The sequence below is a fragment of the Pseudopodoces humilis genome, chromosome 2 (assembly GCF_049639895.1).
Source record: "Pseudopodoces humilis isolate 2021_Gansu_Grassland_sample_001 chromosome 2, ASM4963989v1, whole genome shotgun sequence".
In the NCBI taxonomy this organism is placed as follows: domain Eukaryota; kingdom Metazoa; phylum Chordata; class Aves; order Passeriformes; family Paridae; genus Pseudopodoces; species Pseudopodoces humilis.
The window spans coordinates 12,652,501-12,672,282 of NC_142201.1; the positions used below are offsets into that span (position 1 = coordinate 12,652,501).

At 37.3% G+C, this 19,782-nt stretch overlaps 1 protein-coding gene across 2 annotated transcripts in view; it reads right to left on the reverse strand.

Moving 5' to 3' along the window:
* The window catches only part of POLA1 (DNA polymerase alpha 1, catalytic subunit), a 185,232-nt gene that overhangs the window by 60,342 nt on the left and 105,108 nt on the right, over positions 1-19,782 (reverse strand). For both annotated transcript variants that reach the window (XM_088051878.1, XM_088051877.1), the window contains exon 35: positions 1,562-1,678. In XM_088051878.1, coding sequence (XP_087908004.1) covers positions 1,562-1,678 — 117 coding nt within the window. The remainder of the gene's footprint in view (positions 1-1,561; positions 1,679-19,782) is intronic.

The window sequence follows — 19,782 nt, forward strand, 5'->3', positions numbered from 1 at the left end:
AACTGCAACTAGGAAACTGATTTAGGACACGTGTGCCTGTAACCAGCACTAACTAATCATGTGAAAATGCTGAAATGCTAAATAGCAACTAAGGTACAAGATGAGAGCAAAGATCCTGCTGCTCTGGAGCATCTTATCCTTACACAGTTAATGCATTTGTACTTTGGAAATATGTGATAGAATGCAGAGCTAGTAGAAAGCAGAATAGTCTCCTTAAAGATCTTGTACACCTCTCCAGTAGCTAGAAATTGGATCAAAACTTGAATTTCTTCAAAGATTTTGTTGATAACTAACGTAACACTGCTAATAACCATGTAAGTCTTGGCCTCTTTTCCCACTGCTATTGGTTTTCAGTTTCTTATAGCTATATATTCAGATTTATGACATAGGTCAAAGGTCTGTTTACTGACAGATTTGTTTTTCCTCCTTTTTAGTTTAATGTGGTATCACCTGGTTCCAGTGATAGGAATTTGGGAACTTCTGATCATTTTCATCCTCTCTTTAATGCTGTTCATCATCATTTGGTCTTTTTACATTCTGCAGCATTAACTTACTACTAATGCAAAAAATGGCTTTTGATCAGTCTTCTCTGAAAATGCTGCTTCAGTCCCTGGCTTTTTACTGACATTTATCCTTTGGACTTTTTACTTCTCCTGAAGACATAGGAGAATCTTACATACTGAAGAAGGACCAAAACCAAAAGGAATCTCGTGTGGTAAATCAAACAATGCTGTTCAGAGCATTCACTTAACAATCCCACCTCAAACTCTTGATTTTTTTAAAGTTTTATGTAAGTAAGAATAAATTGAAAATTTATTACAACTTGAAATCATAGATTTCCCATTTTCCTTATGGAATCTTTCTCTCTCTTTGGTTGTTTTATATAAATTGTCAAGATTTCTAAATGTTAAACTAACTTCCTCTTTTCTTTGAAGTGCTTTGCCAGAATTTTACAACATGAAACAATCAGCTTCCTTTAATCTCAGAAACCAAGAAAACCATCAGGCAGATGATTTTCTGGAAAACCAGACCATCTAGCTCAACATGAGGTTTAAAAGCTTCTACATTTTTCAGGCATAGAGCCAAATTCAAATGTGCAAAACCCAGAACTTCTGATCTCCTGAAAATACCGTCTTAGAGTACCCCCAGATGATGGTATGAAAGCTCACCTCCAGCTCCTCAGCACCAAATTCAGCCATGTAAGAACCAGTCAGAAGAAAAGCAGGTGGTTGTTTTTGGTTTGAAAGGTTTGGTTTGTTTGTCTATGTTAATTTACCTGTATTCTGGCAGAGAAATTCCAGCAAATTCTAGTTTGCTGACCAAATGCTCATCAGCTGGAAAATTTCCAAACACAGCAGCTGCATGGCATGCTCTCTTCATAGCAATGAGGATGCAGCTTAAATGTGGAGCAGGAAAAGCATAAACAGTCCCCTTTAAACTAATAAACTCATTAAAAATTCCTGCTAAATCCTGCTACCTTTGAAAGGCAGAATTGAGAGCCAGGTGAGCTTCAGGAGAATCCCACTCCACTTCTGTCAAAGCTTTGTCCATGGACACTCACCTCTGGTCTCAGAACAGCCTTCTTGCAGGCCTGGCACACGGGGCCACTCCGGGAGAAACTCAGCGGAAGCCGACGGGTTCGATTCTGGCAAGTTGGCTCCTCACATATTAACCAACCCTGCACAAAGGCAGAACATAGAAAAAAAAAAAACATTTACCCTAAATTCAAGTTATAGCTTGCTTTAATTCCACCTAGAAAATGAATCATAGTCAAGAAAGAAAAATATCCCAACTTTAAGGTCTTCTGGGAATCTGGAAGTGTAATATGTACAGAGATGAAGGTCCATTAAGGACCTTTGTTTAAACAATTAACGGCAGACAACAAAGCTGGAGTCTTCTTGCTTCAAAATCCCACACTGCAGTCAATCCTTCTTTGAAATATACCAAAACCCCTGCTCTTCTCTTCTCCAGTTACAACACTGACATATGACAGGAGTATTCTATCTAGCTATGGAGATCATTCAGCAAGACACTCCACTCCATTCAGCAAGACTTGAAATAAATTAAATATTTAAGTAAAATGCCATTTCTTTGCTTGTGCTTTGGACAGGAGAACCAGTTTTAAGTTTTTTGTTTCCTGATGGCAGAAGCTTTCCTTTCTTATTCAAGCTTTTGGTTTGGTTTTTTTTTCAGAAAAAAGCAAGATATCAACATAAACTGATTCATTTAGGAAAAACTAACATTTTCCTGAGTTAAAATGAAATAAAATCTGAGACAGTTTGTCCTATGTCAGCTCAGGGAGACAATGCAAAAGGCTTCTCTTAAGAGGGTATGCAAGAAGGAATGATTCCAGGACTAGTAAGGATGAACTTCTTGTGCCACGTTCAACCATAGGCTAAAAACAATTGTTGAAGGTCATCTGTAAGAACCACCAACAGAAGATACTTAAGGAAACTCTTCCAAAGATTTTCCCAGCTTTTGGAAATATATCAAGGGCTCCCTGAATCATGGTCTCTGTATTCAGTGGTGACTGAATTAATACATTAATGATACATTAAGGACCCCAATGAACTTCAAATGCTTTTCAAACTCATGTAAACTTTAAGCATCTGCAACATCCTGCAGAACAACCATAAACTATATGGAAAAGTACTTTATTTTTCTTGAACATACCCCCACACACACAGCTTCTCTTTTAACACTTTCTAGTTCTTGCATCAGGAGAGACTAGGAAAAATCATTCTGCATTCACCTTCTTTGTGCCACTCATGATTTTACAGACCTCCACACATCTATCACATCACCTTCAATCAAAGTCTTTTCCAAACCACAGTACTAATTTCCTTAGTTGTTCCTTGTCTGGAAACCACTCCAAATCTTTGTTGCCTTTCTCTGAATGTCTCCCCAGGTCTTTTTGGAAATGAGAGTGTGGGACAATAGGACAATTGGGGAGGGAGATGAAACCAGTACTGCACACTGTATTCAAGATACCAACGAACATGGATTTATGCAGAAACAGAATGCTATTTACCATCTTGTTCTCTGCTCATTTTTCTCCTCAATTTCTGTCTGCCTAGAGCACACTACCGAGCATCTGGGCATCGAGCAGTCATTTCCAGAAAGATATTTATTATTTTTCAAGAATTATAATTTTATTCTTCCCAACTAGGTCAACAATACATTGAACACAAAATTAAGATTGTTTTTTAGCATTTCCTCACTTCCACTTACTTGGCAGAGCATATAAGCTTCTATTGTTAACTGAGAAGTCAACTTAGTCTTCCTGCAACTCTTAAGCAGTTCCTGCTTTTACCACCCTGAGCAGCTCAACCCGGTCAAACTTTGCATTTCAGACTGGTGATGTCTCTGCTGGGAATAGTGACTGGTTATTTTTGCCCATTTCCAAATTTTTTGTTGCTTCTGCAAGGAAGTTAAATCCAATCATACCTGGATCCCTGGTGCTTTGACAGAAATGTTATGAATCAGAGGACAACTCAGAAAGTTGCTTGCTTCCATTCTCACTAGCTCTTTGACAAGCTGTCCCAATGTTATGCTCTGGCAATGACTTCTACCTAATTTCTACTTGGATTTCAACTTAAAAATATATTCTATAATAATTTCAGAAGTGCTCCAAGACTGTTTTAGTTTTTATCTTTTTAAGATGAATCCTCAAATCCTTTCCAAATAACTTTGTTTATTCAGAGACCTCTCCTCTTTCACCATCTCTACAGCCATGTAGTATACTCAGTATTATCCCACTTGGTGCCATCAAAACACTTCCTGCTGCCCTTGCAGAGCAGAGCTTTTACGTCCATATAGACAGACCAGGAAAACTGTGTGAAGAACATCAAGGAAATGTCAATGTATATAGCACTTCCTGAAATGTGTGCTTAAGCCCATAGTGCAGGAATGGAAAGAGTGTATTTACTTATGCAGTTAGATTGATTTCACCCAGCTCTGACATCTAAAGCCTGATACCCAGTTAAGATTAACCATTATTATCTATTAGCTTACCCCATGAACCATTTATAGTAAATGGATAAAGAAAAAAGCATCTCCAAAAGCAATTCACCTAACAGATTTTGGGATGCAGAAATCCTCCCCACTCTAGACCCTCTCAATAAAGTAAGGGGTTTTGGAAACAATATGGTCAGTGTATTGGACCACTAAGCATGAACTTTACTGTTATGTAGATCAGCAATATCAGTTTAAAACTGCACAGTGAGAAAATGTCAAAAATTCAAAAACCTTCTGTGATTTGGTCTCTTGCACAACTGTTGCCCTAGCAGTCCTAGTACCACTTTCTTTGTCATATACCATTTATTTATGACATATACTTCAGAACTGACATTAGCAACGTAAGACACTGCTCACCAAGACTAAGCTACTTCATCAACACATGGTTCACTATGAGAAGTCGTAACTTAGGGCCTGACCTGACAGGCACCTGACCTGTGTCTTTTGAAGTCAGTGGGCACAAATGAGCCTCAAGTGAAAAAGACAGGCCTTGGCTTTGGTTTTGCAAATGAACCTAAGATTTATCTCTAAAAGAGGAAGGTGCTTATTTGTTGTCTCACACTGATTAAATAACTCAGTTTAAACAGACATGGAATAACCTACCAAAAAAAAGCTATTCAAGGATAGCATTGAGATCTTCAGGCACTCACCTACATGAATACCAAGAATATCATTACAGCCACTGTGAGGGAAAACACAAAAACATCTTTGTAAGGATAATGAATTCTCACAGATCTTGCATTAAGTTAATTTTTAGAGACAAAAGAGATGCTCTGCTTGGAAATGTGTTTATTCTGCGGCATCTCTACCTCCTATGAAACATCTGGCAGCAATCTGACATAAACAGCACCTTAAAATACACAGCCAGGCAGGGGGAGGTGTGGAGGGTGTCCTCACCCATTCCAAAACCCTCCTGTTGAAGAACTTAATTGTTTCAACCGTAACTATGAACAGATTCTGTGTGCACAAAGAGAACATTCATGACTCAAAACATATTAAATTACCACATATGAACTTTGAAACAATTTGTTATATTAGAAAAACAAACAATGGAAACTGCCAGATAGTAAGACAGTTTGTAATGGAATGCAAAAGCATGGGAATGAAAAAACAAAGCCTGGAATGGGAGCAGCATCCCAGCTTCAGGTGAACAGAATACTCAAAAATAGACAACCATGAAAATAATGTATGATAAAAGTAACTGTGTTTTCTGCCACCTATTGGCCTTTTTAGCTAACAATTATGAAACAAAGGACTACACCACTCACAAGGTACAGCTTCTACTGTCTTATAAGGGAATGCATAGAAAGTCCTCTCAAACAACCACTGAGTAATGACATTTGAAGCCAGTTTCTTTATGCAATTGTTTCAGTCTAATGCAGTCACTGTTGAAGAAAGCACTGGGAGGCTCTGTTGGTTACAAAAAACAGGTGAAAAGACTGAAAACCCCCTGACTAAACTAAAGCTTAGGATAAAAATAACCACTTAAATTCAACAGCTTACTATCAGGCTTGTTTTCAGCTACTAAGAAATAATGATCAAAATATACAAGTTTTACTGAGCAGTACATTTCTCAATAAACTATATTCAAAAAACAAAGATTTAAGTTATTGTCTACAATAAAATGCCCAAATGTGTTGAGTAGATACACATGTTTGAGAACAAACTGGATGTCACTTCAATTCATATAGAAAACAGTTAATGTAATTTGTATAGACTTCCCACCAGTTATAATTAACAGTAAAGAGGTCTTTTCTTCTTTGTCACCTCTCTATTCAGGCCTTATTTGCGTTTGTACTTTCTATCTGTTAATCTCTCGTAACAAATGACAACAATAACTGTTGCTATTATGCATGGAAATTAAACATGTAGATAACTGTGTGAAGGGAGCTATTTTTGAAAAAAAGCAGTATCAGAAACATGTAGCTCTTTATGTCTCTTGTTTTGCTTTGATAATTAAGCCTTAGCCTTGATTTCTATTAAACAAAAACCTTTTCCATGGACATGCATGTTGCAATCAAATTCAATACATGCATTATGTTCTGATTCAATCTGTTCAAGTGCATTATTGTTAACCCTTATTTGATCCATGCCTGTCGTCTTCACTGACCAAACAAAACCAATCCTTCATTTCCCAGCAGCTATCACTGAGTCTGTACATTAATTTGCAGTAGATCAAACAAAATCATAATAGGGAACCTTCAGCTTTGTTCTACTTGGTATCTGCAACACTGTGGGAAATGAAATACAAGTTGTCAGGGGGGGGGAAAAAAAAGCAACTAGCGTTTCCAAACATCATGGCCACAAATGCTTAGTTCATTTTAAAATATAAAAAAGCATGCGAAAAACCCTGAAATACATGCACAATATAAAAGAAAAATCCTTGAAGAGTATTAAGTCCATGAACTGTAGCTAATAGGGAGAAATTTGCAAGTCAAAAGTAATTTTTGTTTCTTTGTAAGTCTGTTCTTGAGAATTAGCCTCTCCCATTCTAATGATCAACAAGCATTAGAAATATTACCCCAAAATACACAGGCAAGTGGTTTTGCAACAGCCTTTCAAACAGAAGTTGCAGGGGTCAACAACATGCATTTACTGAGCTTTATCTTAATAATTTTTACAAATTACATTTGACAATGTAGCTTGGTTGCGCCTGCTACAGTAGAGGACTGAATGTGCTTCTCTAAGACACTTCAGTTCTGCATCTGTTCCTGCCTTTAGATAGTCTGGATGCTGAGGCACTATAACACTTTAAAGATTCACGTGGAATGAAAAAGTGCGCTGGTAAAAAGCAGAAAGCTGCAAGCACTGAAAATTACTCATAAGTCACTATCAGTTAGTTCAGAGTTGAATTTACTTGTAATCCACACTCGCTTCTCTGGACTCTTCCTCCCCATTGAAGACAATATAAATGTGGATTTTTGAAAATGGGGTCTTAGTGGATGATGCCCAATCTCAGATGGCTGGTATATCTGAGCACATTACACCCCAAACCCATGTCTCCAGCACTGCAGCGCTGAAGTTGTCACCTTGCACCATCAAACACAGCACCAGAAGGGAAGCACAGAAAGCCAGCCTGAACATGCTATCCTAGCCAGCCAGCTTAAGCCTGCTGCTCATGTCACCAATCAGAAAACCAGTTTTTGGAAGGCTGAATGTGAGACAGTGCAACAAAGATTTTTCTGATCCAGGTACCATTGTGACTTGCTAATCGGGACACCTGCACTTCACACTGGCCTTTCTTTTCATACCACTCTTACAAAATCATATTATTTCCACTCATTCCAAGACCAGAAGCTTCAAAACCTGCTTTCCTGACACCATCCATTATTATGGATAGCATTGCCTAACAGGGAAAACCTGGCTGAAGTGGCTTGAAATCCTCTGGAAGGATGAGGTTCCACCAATACTGCATTACTGGGTACACTATCAAATCTATTGATCTCCCCAAGCAATATTAAAAGACAGATGATTTTATGAAGTTGAATCAGGCAGTTCATCATGGCAACAGAGGACTTAACTCAGTGACCTGAAAGCTACCAGTTCTAATTGCAGTAATTTGTTCCACATGTATGGTGTGTTCTCCCTGTCCCACCTGTGTGTTCTGTAAACAGCTGAGTGTTTGGGGGAACAGACAAACTTTCCTACAGTAATAGACAACACGTCAGGAACGAGAACCACAACCTTTGTTTACATATTCTTTGGCCAGTGTTTTGACTATCAGTAGTAACTACATGTTTTGAAGATTACATCATGATTTTACACTTCCAGTGTGAAAGGTGATATGAATATTGACTTAAAGATGAGCTCTTGTTTTGAGAAGTTTTTCTGCTGCGTACCAGAAATCAAATTACTTTGAAGTAATTTCAGCGTCTAATCTGCTTTCTTGCCTGTTCAGAACAAAGAAACACTCTAGTAATAACACTGGCACAATCCAATGCATCTGCCCCACCTTGGTGAGATACCAGCAGCAATGAAAGTCTGAGTGATAATGTGAGAACTAACGTGACGCACTGGAATTTCAGCAGACAAAGCAGACCTGAGTGACACCTACCTGCCACTGCTACCATGCCAAGAAGAAATCCCCTCAGGTCAGAAATGCTATCATAAATAGTAAAATAAGACTTCACCAGTAAACTTTACCCACTTAGTAATGTGAATCATAGAATCATTAGCATAGGAAAAGACCTCTGAGACCGGAGTCTAGCCACTATCCCAGCAGGCCAGCTGCCACATCCACACAGCTTTTGAACACCTCCAGGGACAGTGATTCCACCACTCCAGTTAAGTTCAGTATAGCGTAGGTTCCTCAGGCAGCACCCCACATTTTTGTAAGGAAATTAACCTGAAAAAAACCTCAGAGGATGCACTGTTGTAAACAAACCGATCCTACTGCTGCTAGACACAAGAAAGTCACAGATTCATTTAACTTTTGAAAAGGTTTTTCCAGATGGAGGACTTGCAGAGGTCAGAACTGCTATAATCAGAAACACACACCTCCCTAGCAGGAACAATAACTCTGCAGGGTCCTGGTGCCTGTCTGTTCCATAGCTGACTCATCCTGAATGTCCCTCCAGAGCAAGTACAAAGTCACATCAGAGAGCTGCTTGAATGATCTTATGGATGGAGTAACTTATCTGTGAGACTACCAATGCAGAGTCAGTGTAGAACACTTTGATCAGGAGGGCTCCTCACAGGTGATACCTTAAGGACACCTGACTTTGTCAAGTCTGTGTGTCTCCTGACAGCCTGAGCGGACAGAGCCACTCCTCTGGAACTTGCAGCTACTAATGGCAACAACCTGGACATGAGATTATCCAAATTTATGTAAGACTGGATGAACATATGAAAGGACCTCATGATGTTTAAAAACCCACCTCATGGTCACCCCCCTCTTTGGACACAGGAAAGAAAAGATTAAGAAAATTCTTCATAAAGGCAAGATTCTTAGACAATATTGTCAGAAAAAAAAAATTTGAGAGAAACAAAAAGAAGGTGCTGCCGCAGAAGAGCGTAACACATCTGGAAAATGAGCCATGAGGCTTCCCTTCTTTGCTTCCCCCTAGGAAAATGACCACCATTAGAAATTAAGCCTTTATAAGGAGCATCTTCTCTGTTTTGGCATTTTTCCTATCAAGGAATATCTCCTTGATAAGTAATAAACAGGCACACTATTTACAAGACTCATAAAAACCAACCCTAAAAAATGGAGTAATGAAGTTAAAAGCAATCACTGTTTCAGAATTATGGGTCAGCAACTTTTCCAGGATCCTTCAAAGCCTGGTATTTTCCAAGCAAATCAGTTACCAAGCACTAATGAAAACATGTACGTGTGACACCATGAGAGAGATCTCAATTTATTTGTGAAGGAAATCCAGGGGACTTGCAAAGCCTCCCCCATTAGAGAGCTTGGACATACTGAGATCTCAAAGTAGTATATGGAGAGACATTGTTACTGATATATCAGGCATTCCAGCCTTCTTTTCACTTCAACAAAAAATTGATGGAGAAGCTCTCTCCACTTCTTTAATATGTTACTACAAGGAGATCAAACCCTACTAAATCAAAAGCCCTAATGTTATGTTCAAGAGATCCCTTGCTTGCTAGAGAAGAGGTAAGTCTGAACTCCATGTGAGAATTTTAAAATGTAAAAGAATTTCACAGCAAAGAGTGTGTGGAAGCTCACTCTGTCAGGCGTAACTGAAACTTTTAAGTCAAAATCATCTTAGAACTAAGTTGAAATATTTGCACTCCAATTTGAGTATATAAGACAAAGGTGATTTTCAAGAATATTTTCAGGTTTTGTACCACTGTAACACTTAATCATCTCTGAATAATAAATCCCTTTGATATTTTACAGACTCTTCAAATAAGTTGTTTTATAAAAGGAACTGGGTCAAAAGCCCACTACCGATGCTGGCTGACTAGAACTTTTCTTATTTTAAGTGGAATAGGTACCATGTTAAACATGCTGCCAAGCTTGTTGCAGATGAAAGACATCACAGAATATGCTTAGAATAGTGAAACATTTTAGGTTAGCATAAATTCTTTATACATTTACGCTGTAGCTTTAATCCCTTAACCCAGGGCATGCTTATTCTATGTTTTCTGACACTTTGTTAGGTGTGTACATTTTGGCAAAGCAAATAGTTTTAGTAACTATTATAGTAGCAGCAACTGAAATTAGTTCCTGAAATTTATATATAAAGCTAACTGTAATGCATTAAGAAATCTGATCACAGATCCAGCATGGTATATGACTATTCAGATCACAAGAGGAGAACCTATTTTATCAACTCACTCTTGGCGATTGAGATCATATTAACTTTTCTTTTTCTGTACAATAAATATCGTAGCTAGCTTCTCATCCAGAAAAAAATAGGTTACATTTCCCAGTATGAGTATTTTTAGTCAGATGCTACCTGATCATCCAATTTAGGGAAAACGTAAACAGTGACCACAGCATTTCACACTCCATTTCATGCTGCCTCACTTCAATGGAAGTTGGATGATATGAATTCAATTGCTTTTCTAAGCATTTCCTTATTTTCAGAGATTCTTGAGTTTTGGCCTATATAACTGATCAGAATTCAGCTGTGGGATGAAGTGGATAACAAAAACTCCTATATAGAAAGGAAATTCCTTTCCTGAAGGCTCACTCTCCTCCTCTAGAATTCTGCATTATCCAGGCTGATGAACAGATAGACATGATCTCTCAGGAAAAATGCAAAGCTGTCTCTTAAATGAAAGATAAAATGAGGAAATATGCTTTTGAAAGTGTATTACTTGAAAGCAGTACAGGTCCTGGAGAAGACTGGTTATATACCCAGTATTATCACACGACCCACATTAAATGATGCTGTCAAATTGAAGCTTAGTTACTTAGCCAGCAACTTCCAAGTAGAAGGCAAATGATCACTTTAACACTCAATGCTGGCAAAAGAGAAGGACACCCACCCCAAAACATTCCTGTTCCCAGAGACACTTGCATCTGTTGTCTCAGTTCTCCAGTGGAAAACTGCCACCCCAAGGGCACCTGGCATCAATGGAAAGTACACCTTCACAGGACCAGCCGGAAGGTCCAAAACAACTACACAAATGGTAATTGAAGGCAAGGTAGCTACACTGACTTGCTACCTTAAAGAAAGCATGAATGAGGACATAAACAGCAACTGAATTTCTCAGAACACAAAATGTCCTATCTTAAAAAAGCTGGTGATACTAGAATGGTAAAAGTTCTGATGTAGATTCCAGGTGGCCATTTGGGAAGTGAATCCCTTTCGATTTTATGGAAAATGGCCATAAATTTGAGGATTTACCCATAACAAAATTCTGTCCCATAGCATACTTTTTAGGAGTTCCTTCAGAACTTGTGGATCTCACAGTCCAATCAGCAATGCATCACTGTTGTGAGGCAAAGTCAGCCACAGAATATCAAATGCCTGTTTAAAGGCTACCAAAAATGAAAGTCTGTAGAGTTTCAAGAATGGTATTTTGAAACTCTGAATATTCCAAAACAATAGAACTTAAATTGTATTCTAATCCATAACTGGAAAAAAAAATTTAAAAAGGAGGAAAACACCCAAGATCAAAAGAAAACTTCATTATTTTCAAGAAAATATTATTCTCAGCGTTATCTGTTATATCAGTTTTACCACTGAAAGTCTTGGAGGTGTGTGTATGTGATCATAACAAGAGATAACTGAAGAATCAAGAAATGCACCTTAGCCTGCATCCCCTCCCCCAAGAACTGAAACACTCAAGCTAACATAAAAAATGTTTTAAACAAAATTATCAAACAAGATGTAAGTGAAAAATATCTTGTAGGTCAATGTAAGAGTTTTACATGTTATTAAAAATTGATTTTTTTCAAGATACCTTTAGATGTACAGTCACATGTCATTTCATAAATGTTATTTGAAACTTATTGATCTCATTTGTGCAAAGCCCAGGCTCCATCATCAGCCTGCTGAAAGGATAATAGAGCACTCGAAACCCTTGTGATAGATTTGATACAAACAGTGGCCCTCATTTTAGCACATGTAATAGCACCACAAGTGGACAAATTCCAACCTTAACAGTTGTACATTACAAACTAAATTAGCAAATATGTTCTGCTTTACTTCACATCAAATCCAATACCTTGGTCTTCTTATCTTCACTAAAATAAGGTTCTAGGCACCAAAATGCAGCACAAAAGATTAAAAAGTGTTCTCACGCTGACACACCACTCACAAAGAGACCCAGCTATTACCAACAATTTTATTTCACTTAAGACAAACAGAAAACAGCTAAACTGGACCTTGAGCAAGCACCTGAGAGACGACATACTTAAAATGACTACACATGGAAAACTAAATTGAGAAAAGGATCAGTGAAAGAAGCCCTACAGATTTCTGTACTTGAGAGCAAAAACCTCTAGAAGGACATTTAAGTCCATTCTGCCAAAATACTCTCCCTATTCACACAACTCAAAGGAAGCCATATTCTTAGGCTACAATAGGTCACAACTAAGTACAGTACCTTGCTTCAGAAAGAATTTTGCTTTGTCTGTCAACTATAAACAAAGCACAAAGAGCTCATACAGCCCATCCATGTATTGCTTGTCAAGGAGTCTAACAACATACAAACAGTAAGAACACAAAAGATTTCTTAAAAACTATACCTCTAGCTTGGTTAGAAAGCTACAAACACTCTACTGCCCTCAATTACTACACAATTCTGTTATTTTCCTTCTCCCCTCAAATTTTTGTACAGTCCTTGAATTTTTCAGACTTGTCATGATGAACTTCCTGCAAGACATCAGATGTAAGATAGAACACACAAAGGTTTTGCTCATACACATGGCACCTACAGTAAGGTTTGTCAACTCTAGTATATATTTCAAGCTGGTAAAGAGACAAAAAGATTGTTTATGTGAAGCATTTATCTTTGCAATATGGTTACGAACATCTCTGAATACTGAAGGAGTTAACAGAGTTCCAAAAACTTTAGAGGTGGTAATGCACATACATGGGTATTTAAGTTCAGAGGAGCTCAAAAGAGTTAAAGGTAATGGCAGAGAAAGGGGTCTTAACAGTCTGGTCACCTTAAACTAGAGAACTTTAAAGCAACACTAAGCAGTGTTTGTTCATTTAAGTTTAATTATTTTCTCCTTGAGAATGGCACTAATGAAACTGAATATCTTTCATGGTTTCGAAGAGCAGTCTGAATGGTCTGTAAACAGGACTGGGGGCAGACGAGAGAACTGGCTGAGCCAGGGGGTTGCTAGGTGATGCAGAATGTAAACCCACAAACTTGTTCAGGTTTACTTTGCTTTCATGCTGCTCTCACACAGGCTCTCCAAAGTTTTGAGAATTAATTTCCAGGTAGCTATTTAAAAAACAAAAAGTAGAAATAATTAAAAAAGAAAACTCCTTAATCCTCCTCACCTCTTCCCTCCCTTCCCCTGCTACCCCTACAAGAAAAATAAAGGAAAGACGAAAAGAAATTCACAGCACTAAAGTGCAGGAAACCATTCCCTCTATATACTTGTATGTAATTGTTGAAGACTGGTTATTATGAAAAACTTTTAATATTTTCTGCTTGATTTTTGCTTTTGTAAATGTAAATAAAAATGAATTCTGGAACAATACATTGGGCCTTTAAAATACTTAAACTGAATATACAGTCTTATTTACTAACATTTCCACCACAGATTACAAAAGCAAACTTTTCAGTACAGCCATGTGTTTCTACCTCCACCCTTTACAGAGCTGTGGTTATTTTTTTTTTCCCCTAAAGTATCTGATCAGAGATTGTCCGGTAAGAGCACTTTATTAGATCATCAGTCAGAGGGTTTTACAAGCACCAAGAGCTATGGGCTCAAATGCAGCACATCAGTTTTAATAGCCGAAGGTCTAATAGTAAACTGCAGATACTGCTGAGAACTTTCCATGCACTGAACTCTTGAAAAAGCACCATCTCTCAAGCTTAAATGCAGCTGCCTCTTTCAATGCCGCAAATGGGTAAATTTGACAAAAAAGCCACCATTAAGACTACATGAAAGGCTCAAGACAACATCCTTTCAATGCTTTGTACTTCAGTAATCAGATGTACTTACTCACCCCCTCCCCCAAACCCGATCAAGAACTATTTCTGAATGGTAGGAAATAATTCCACTTTGTACATCTTTTAGTTAATCAAGACTTTCTATTCAGCAATTTGACCTTTTGTTCAAAACAGGATTATCAGTTTTTTCGCCAGTTACCAAGGGCGACTCGCATGGTGAACATAATTGCAATAATTTGCAAAACACCATGGCAACCCACATTACAACTAGGTAAATACTGGTCTTTTGTGCTACATTGTTATTTTCAGAGATGCTGAAGTCAAAGAACGAATGACAAATGAACACAAAATTTATATTTGCTTTGTCTCAAAAGAGAAGAAAATTGATAACAAGAATTGGGGGGAAACCGACTACAGCTGTAATTTCTAACTTGATTAATTAGGATGGTAACAGTCCTTAACAGTATATTCAACAAACAGCCCTGACTTAGTCTCTCCACCCACCTCTCTCCCTCTCTACACTACTACCACTAACCCCCACCCCAGACAAATTTTTTCAGCTAGGAGAACAAACAACTCCATTTGCTCTTTTCTTCAACTTAATGGAATCCTTAATTACAGAATATTGTTCTCCTGCTCTTCATTACACTGAAAACTGAAAGTGAGAGAGAGATGAGGAGGAGGAGGAGGAAGACAGTGCCAAGCAGACAGGGTAGCTAGTCATCCTTCCTGCCTTTGCTTTTTTTGTCCACAGCAGACCTAAAGATGAGATGGCATTTTTTGTGGGTTTTTTTTTCTGTTTTTAATATTAGCAGCTGTTGCACAGCAAATAATTAAGTAAACTAGTGCTCAAGTTCTCTCCTGGCAGCATAAATAAGACATGAAAGCTTAAGTCAAGTCATGATTAAAATCCAAATCAGAGAGGAAACAGCTGCTTAAAAAGAAAAAAAAATCTATTAAAATTATATGGCTGGGTGGCTTCTAACAGAATACTTACACTACTTACATTAAAACATTTTCCAATGAATAGAATTATAAAACACAACAAAGTACTATTTTTAAACTTTATTTCTTTACAATTGTAAGGAACTTATTGTTACAGCATAGTTTACAGTATAGGCTTCTAGAGTAAGACTCCAAAAAATCACACTAAAACCAAATTTTCAGAAATAGGTTGGAAATATAGAGAAATTATTTCACCTAAGAAAAAAAAAATTGCTGAAAATAGTGTACTACATGTAACCAATGGATGCCACACTAAATTTGCTATATTTTAGTGGAACACAAGTTCTGTGCTGAAAAATTTATTATGCCACAGTGAGCTGATTGAATGATTGAGAGCTTAATTTTCATGATATCATTAATTAAAACAAGTTGTGCCTTTATAGAGACCAATTCCTGTCATCAGATGTATGCATATGTTCCTTGTGAAATGCAATGGCACCCTTTAGCAATAGATTTTTCACATACAGAGTGGATTTGAAATACATTAAGATCAAGAAGCCTGCAATCAGAAGCCAGGGTAATCCTCATCTCAGCTCCCTGTATGTACAAATCACGTGTCAATTTAGAGTTAAAGGGCCACATGTATATTTTAATTCTTTTTAAAGTACTGGATTGCCTTTACAATAAAACAGGTTTTCGAAGCAGAAAGAGCTACTGCTGAATCCCTGTGTGCTGGGAACACTGGAGAGAGTATGCAGTAAAACAAAAGTGATGAAAACAAAGTGCTAAAGTCAACTGAACATGCCTGAGGGTGCTGAAATACACCACTGCCACTTGCCACACAAATTCTCTGTGCTGCTGGCCAAGTCACTTCCAGTTCGCCCAATGGACCCACAAGCAATGAGCGCCTCAGGAATCAGTTGAGACCCAACTGCAACCTGCAAGTTCTTCTTCAGGCAGCACTATACACTGGAAAAACAGGTCCTTTGATCCACAAATTGGGCACCCAAACTTATGAACACATTCCAAGTTCATTCCTCTAGGCCTCATCTCTTTGACAAACAGAAATTATAATTGACCTGTTGCTTAACACGCAGCTCTTGTAAAGATGATTTTTAAGAGGCACTTGATCCCGCAGTAAGTGTGCCACAGAAAACTCCACAAGAAAATAAATAATCCTATGCAAAGTTTCAGTGTGTGCATTCAATAAGGTAAAGAGCATCCACAATGCAATGGAGAGAAACAAACACAGACCAGCTGCTCATCTAATAAGTGCTGTCCTACCTGTACACACTGAAAAAAACACAAAATGGGATAACACCATACATAAATGACCTGCATTAAACTTCAGTAAACAGTATTCACTCTGTATCTTCAACTTTCAAATGTCCAACTCTGTAGTATCAGGATCTCTCTTCTATTTTTAATTTTTTTTTTTAAAATCCATTCTTCTTCAAAACAGGGTTTAAAAGAATAAACAGATTTTGCATCTTGAAATAAACAGTGGCCCATAATAACTTTTTATCTTGTCTGAAAGCAATGCATTTTGCCCAGTATTTCCCAACAGCAGAGGGAGGAAAATATTTATTAATTTTCTCATGCTTTTCTTTTTCTATTAAACCAATCACATTCCAATATGCTTGGGTTTTGTGCCCAAATTTCACAGGCAATCTTCACCCACACCTGCCTCCTCATGCTATTTCAAGCCCATCTGCCCAGCCAGGTGCTTATCCAGCAGATACCATATTTAAACATTCTAATTCAACCAACTCCACTCAATTCAACTGCTTTGCTTTTAGTTTCATCTACAACCACTTAGGTCCAGCTCCAGTTTCCAATGTGCCATGCTCCAGTCTCTTTTCCTCATCTAAAATCAATTCTTGCCAGCATTTTTGGGTTGGTTTCTTGGTTTTGTGGGGCTTTTTTGGTTTTTAATTATTAAGCATGCCTAGGCTCCTACTCCACACTACTAACTTTTCTTAAAGTTTTGTAAAATTATCAAATCTAGATGGATTTTCTTAGGACAATGAAAGTCATCCAACAGAAAGGAGGAAAGAAGGATAAAGCATCTACTCTTCCTCATAGCATGTTAAGGACTTCAAAGCCATAGTACCTACATTTTGGGTGTGACAAGGTCACCTGAACAACATTGACACTGCTTTTACTGCAACGCCTTAAAAGAAGTGATTATAATTCAAGCATGCCTGTGGGCTTCAATGGAACCAATTTATATTACATCAGATTTCCCCTCTCCCTCAGGACCTCACTAGGCAGGTTCATACACCAAGATGTCTACATTTAACTTGCAACTTAATTTTTTTGGAACTTTGATTTGGAATAAATAAACCAAATCTGTAGCATGCTTTATTCTGAGATAATAAACATATACTTCTCTACTTAACTCCGCCTTAAATGAGACTTTTCTTCCTGCTACCATTAATTAAACTAAGCATCAAGCAAGACATTTGAAAAATCTCAAAAAACCTTTTGCTAAGTATTATGGGATAGTCAAGCTTCCTCCTTGGCTTCTCCTCAGGTTTCTATTTCTGTAATTCCTCTCAACACTTGCCCACAGCTCTTTCCTCCAGTTTCCTTAGGTTGCTCTCAAGCTCTGCCTTGGACCTGCCTATTCTTTTTGAAAAAGAGAGCTCTTGTTCTGCCTTCCTACTGACTTTCATGTAATTTGCCTTTCCCTGTACTGTAAGACTGTATAGTTCTTCACTTCTTTAGCAGGGACTGATGGTTGTATCATCTCCATGTTAATAACAAACACCTTCTGAGGAGTATTTCCATACATGGCACACCACCTGCTCCAGATGCAATCTGGAGATTGAGACAAGAGGTCAAAGGGAGATGAAATTTTGAGAGTTCATATACTTTTAATAATTAAGAACTGAAAAGGATTATAAACTGAGTTTATCTGCTACTTGCTACAAAGAACTGATCTCCAGCAGCCAAGTGAAGTCAGAAATAAACAAAAGCATCTCTGAAGAGCTGTTGTGGATTAGATGAAAACAGAAAAAAACATGTTTTATTTAATCTTGAAAAAATATTAATCCATTTTAGGTTAAAATTTCAGCCAAGAAACAGCTTTAGACAAATCTGACATACAAAATAGCAACACAGACACCTAAAATGTGGCAATGCTTCAAAATTTTAAAACTTATTTTTTTCAAAATTTATACCCATTTAATATATGGAAAATTTTATTAACATCTGCTTTGAGGCTAGTATGAAGAAAATTAGAAGGACAAGGGTTCAGAGAGAGCAACAGCAGAAAGTGAGGGGCTTTTGTGTGTTGTTTTTTTGAAAATCTCTTGAACTATTCTGGACACCAACTAAAGTAACCAGATGGATCTTTAAAATTTGATGCTCCTGTGTAAGCATTAAAAAAAGGTCAACTCAACAGAAATAAGGGCCTGTCATAAACCCAGCGAACTAAAAAACATGAGAATGGGGAAAGACTGACTGGTTTTTGTTGTTTCTGGTGACAGACACAGAAAGCAAAATAATACGACATTTTTGCTGCAGTGATTTTTTGGTTGTTTATTTTTAATCTAACACTCAAAATTTTTATTTAGTAAATCACATTCAGTAAGAACAAGCTGCATAAAATCAACAGGTAAAGTATAATCCTTCAAATGCGTTGTGTTTCTGGTTTTTATACAAGTTAGCTGCTACCAAGACCTGCAAGGCCCTTAAAGCCAACAACTCAATACCCAAATTGTATGGCCCAGGAGAACTTTCCCAATTGCAAACACTTGAGAGCAGAACAGGTTATTTGTTACATGCTGTCTGCTAGAAAAAAAACCTTGCTGCTATGGTGTAGCTTCTTGGAGTTTGCAACAGACATATCATACATGTTACCCCAAGTCTCTAAAACAAGTATTTTCTAAGATCTAGAGAATATGTCATTAAAAAAATATAAATCTGAGTTTCATTATGACATGTGACATTATGACAAGAAAAATTTAATGTCTGGAGTAGAAGACTGTGACTACTTAGACACTAATGTTATGACTTCATTGTATTTCACATGGGCAAAAGAACAGTTCCAAACAACTTGAAAGTCCTCTCTCTTAAGGTAAGGAAAATCACAAGGAAATTTTAACTTGAATGTATAAAATATAAGTCTAAAAAATGGATAAAATATAAGTATAAAAAATGGAGACTGAAGCTGACAGCTGCTGACGTGAGAAGTTTCCCAAAGTAGAACACTAATAAGAAAAAACAGATATTAACTAAGAATGTAGAAACAAAGCAATAATATAATGAAAACTAAAAATAGTTTACAGCAGAAAAAAACAGAAATGCAACTTTTCCCTGTATTTAGGAAAAGCACGGTAACAGCATTGTAGCAAATAATGATGAAGAACTATGTTTTGCCTTGCTAACAAGAAAATACTTAATAGGCCCTCAAAATTCAGCATATTCATAGAACAAATGCTGGAACTCAGCATTCTTATTAGAGCCAAGATGATGCTACTCACTGAACTTGCCAACCCCTTGAAGCTGCCTCAAAAGACTGAAAGCCAGTATCAACCAAAATGACAAATTTCCTTGAAATAGTTAAGCAGACCAGAACTATCCATGTAACTATTTCTATATATCAGTCTAACATTCACCTGAGAAAAACAATAGAACTACTGATATAGACTTTAAGGGATCGAGAATTTAAGAACAGGAATGGAATTAACATCAGTCAATGTTTTTGTGTAGAAAAGCCTCAAACAAACATGGCAGGTCATTTTTTTTGGTAAGATTACAGGT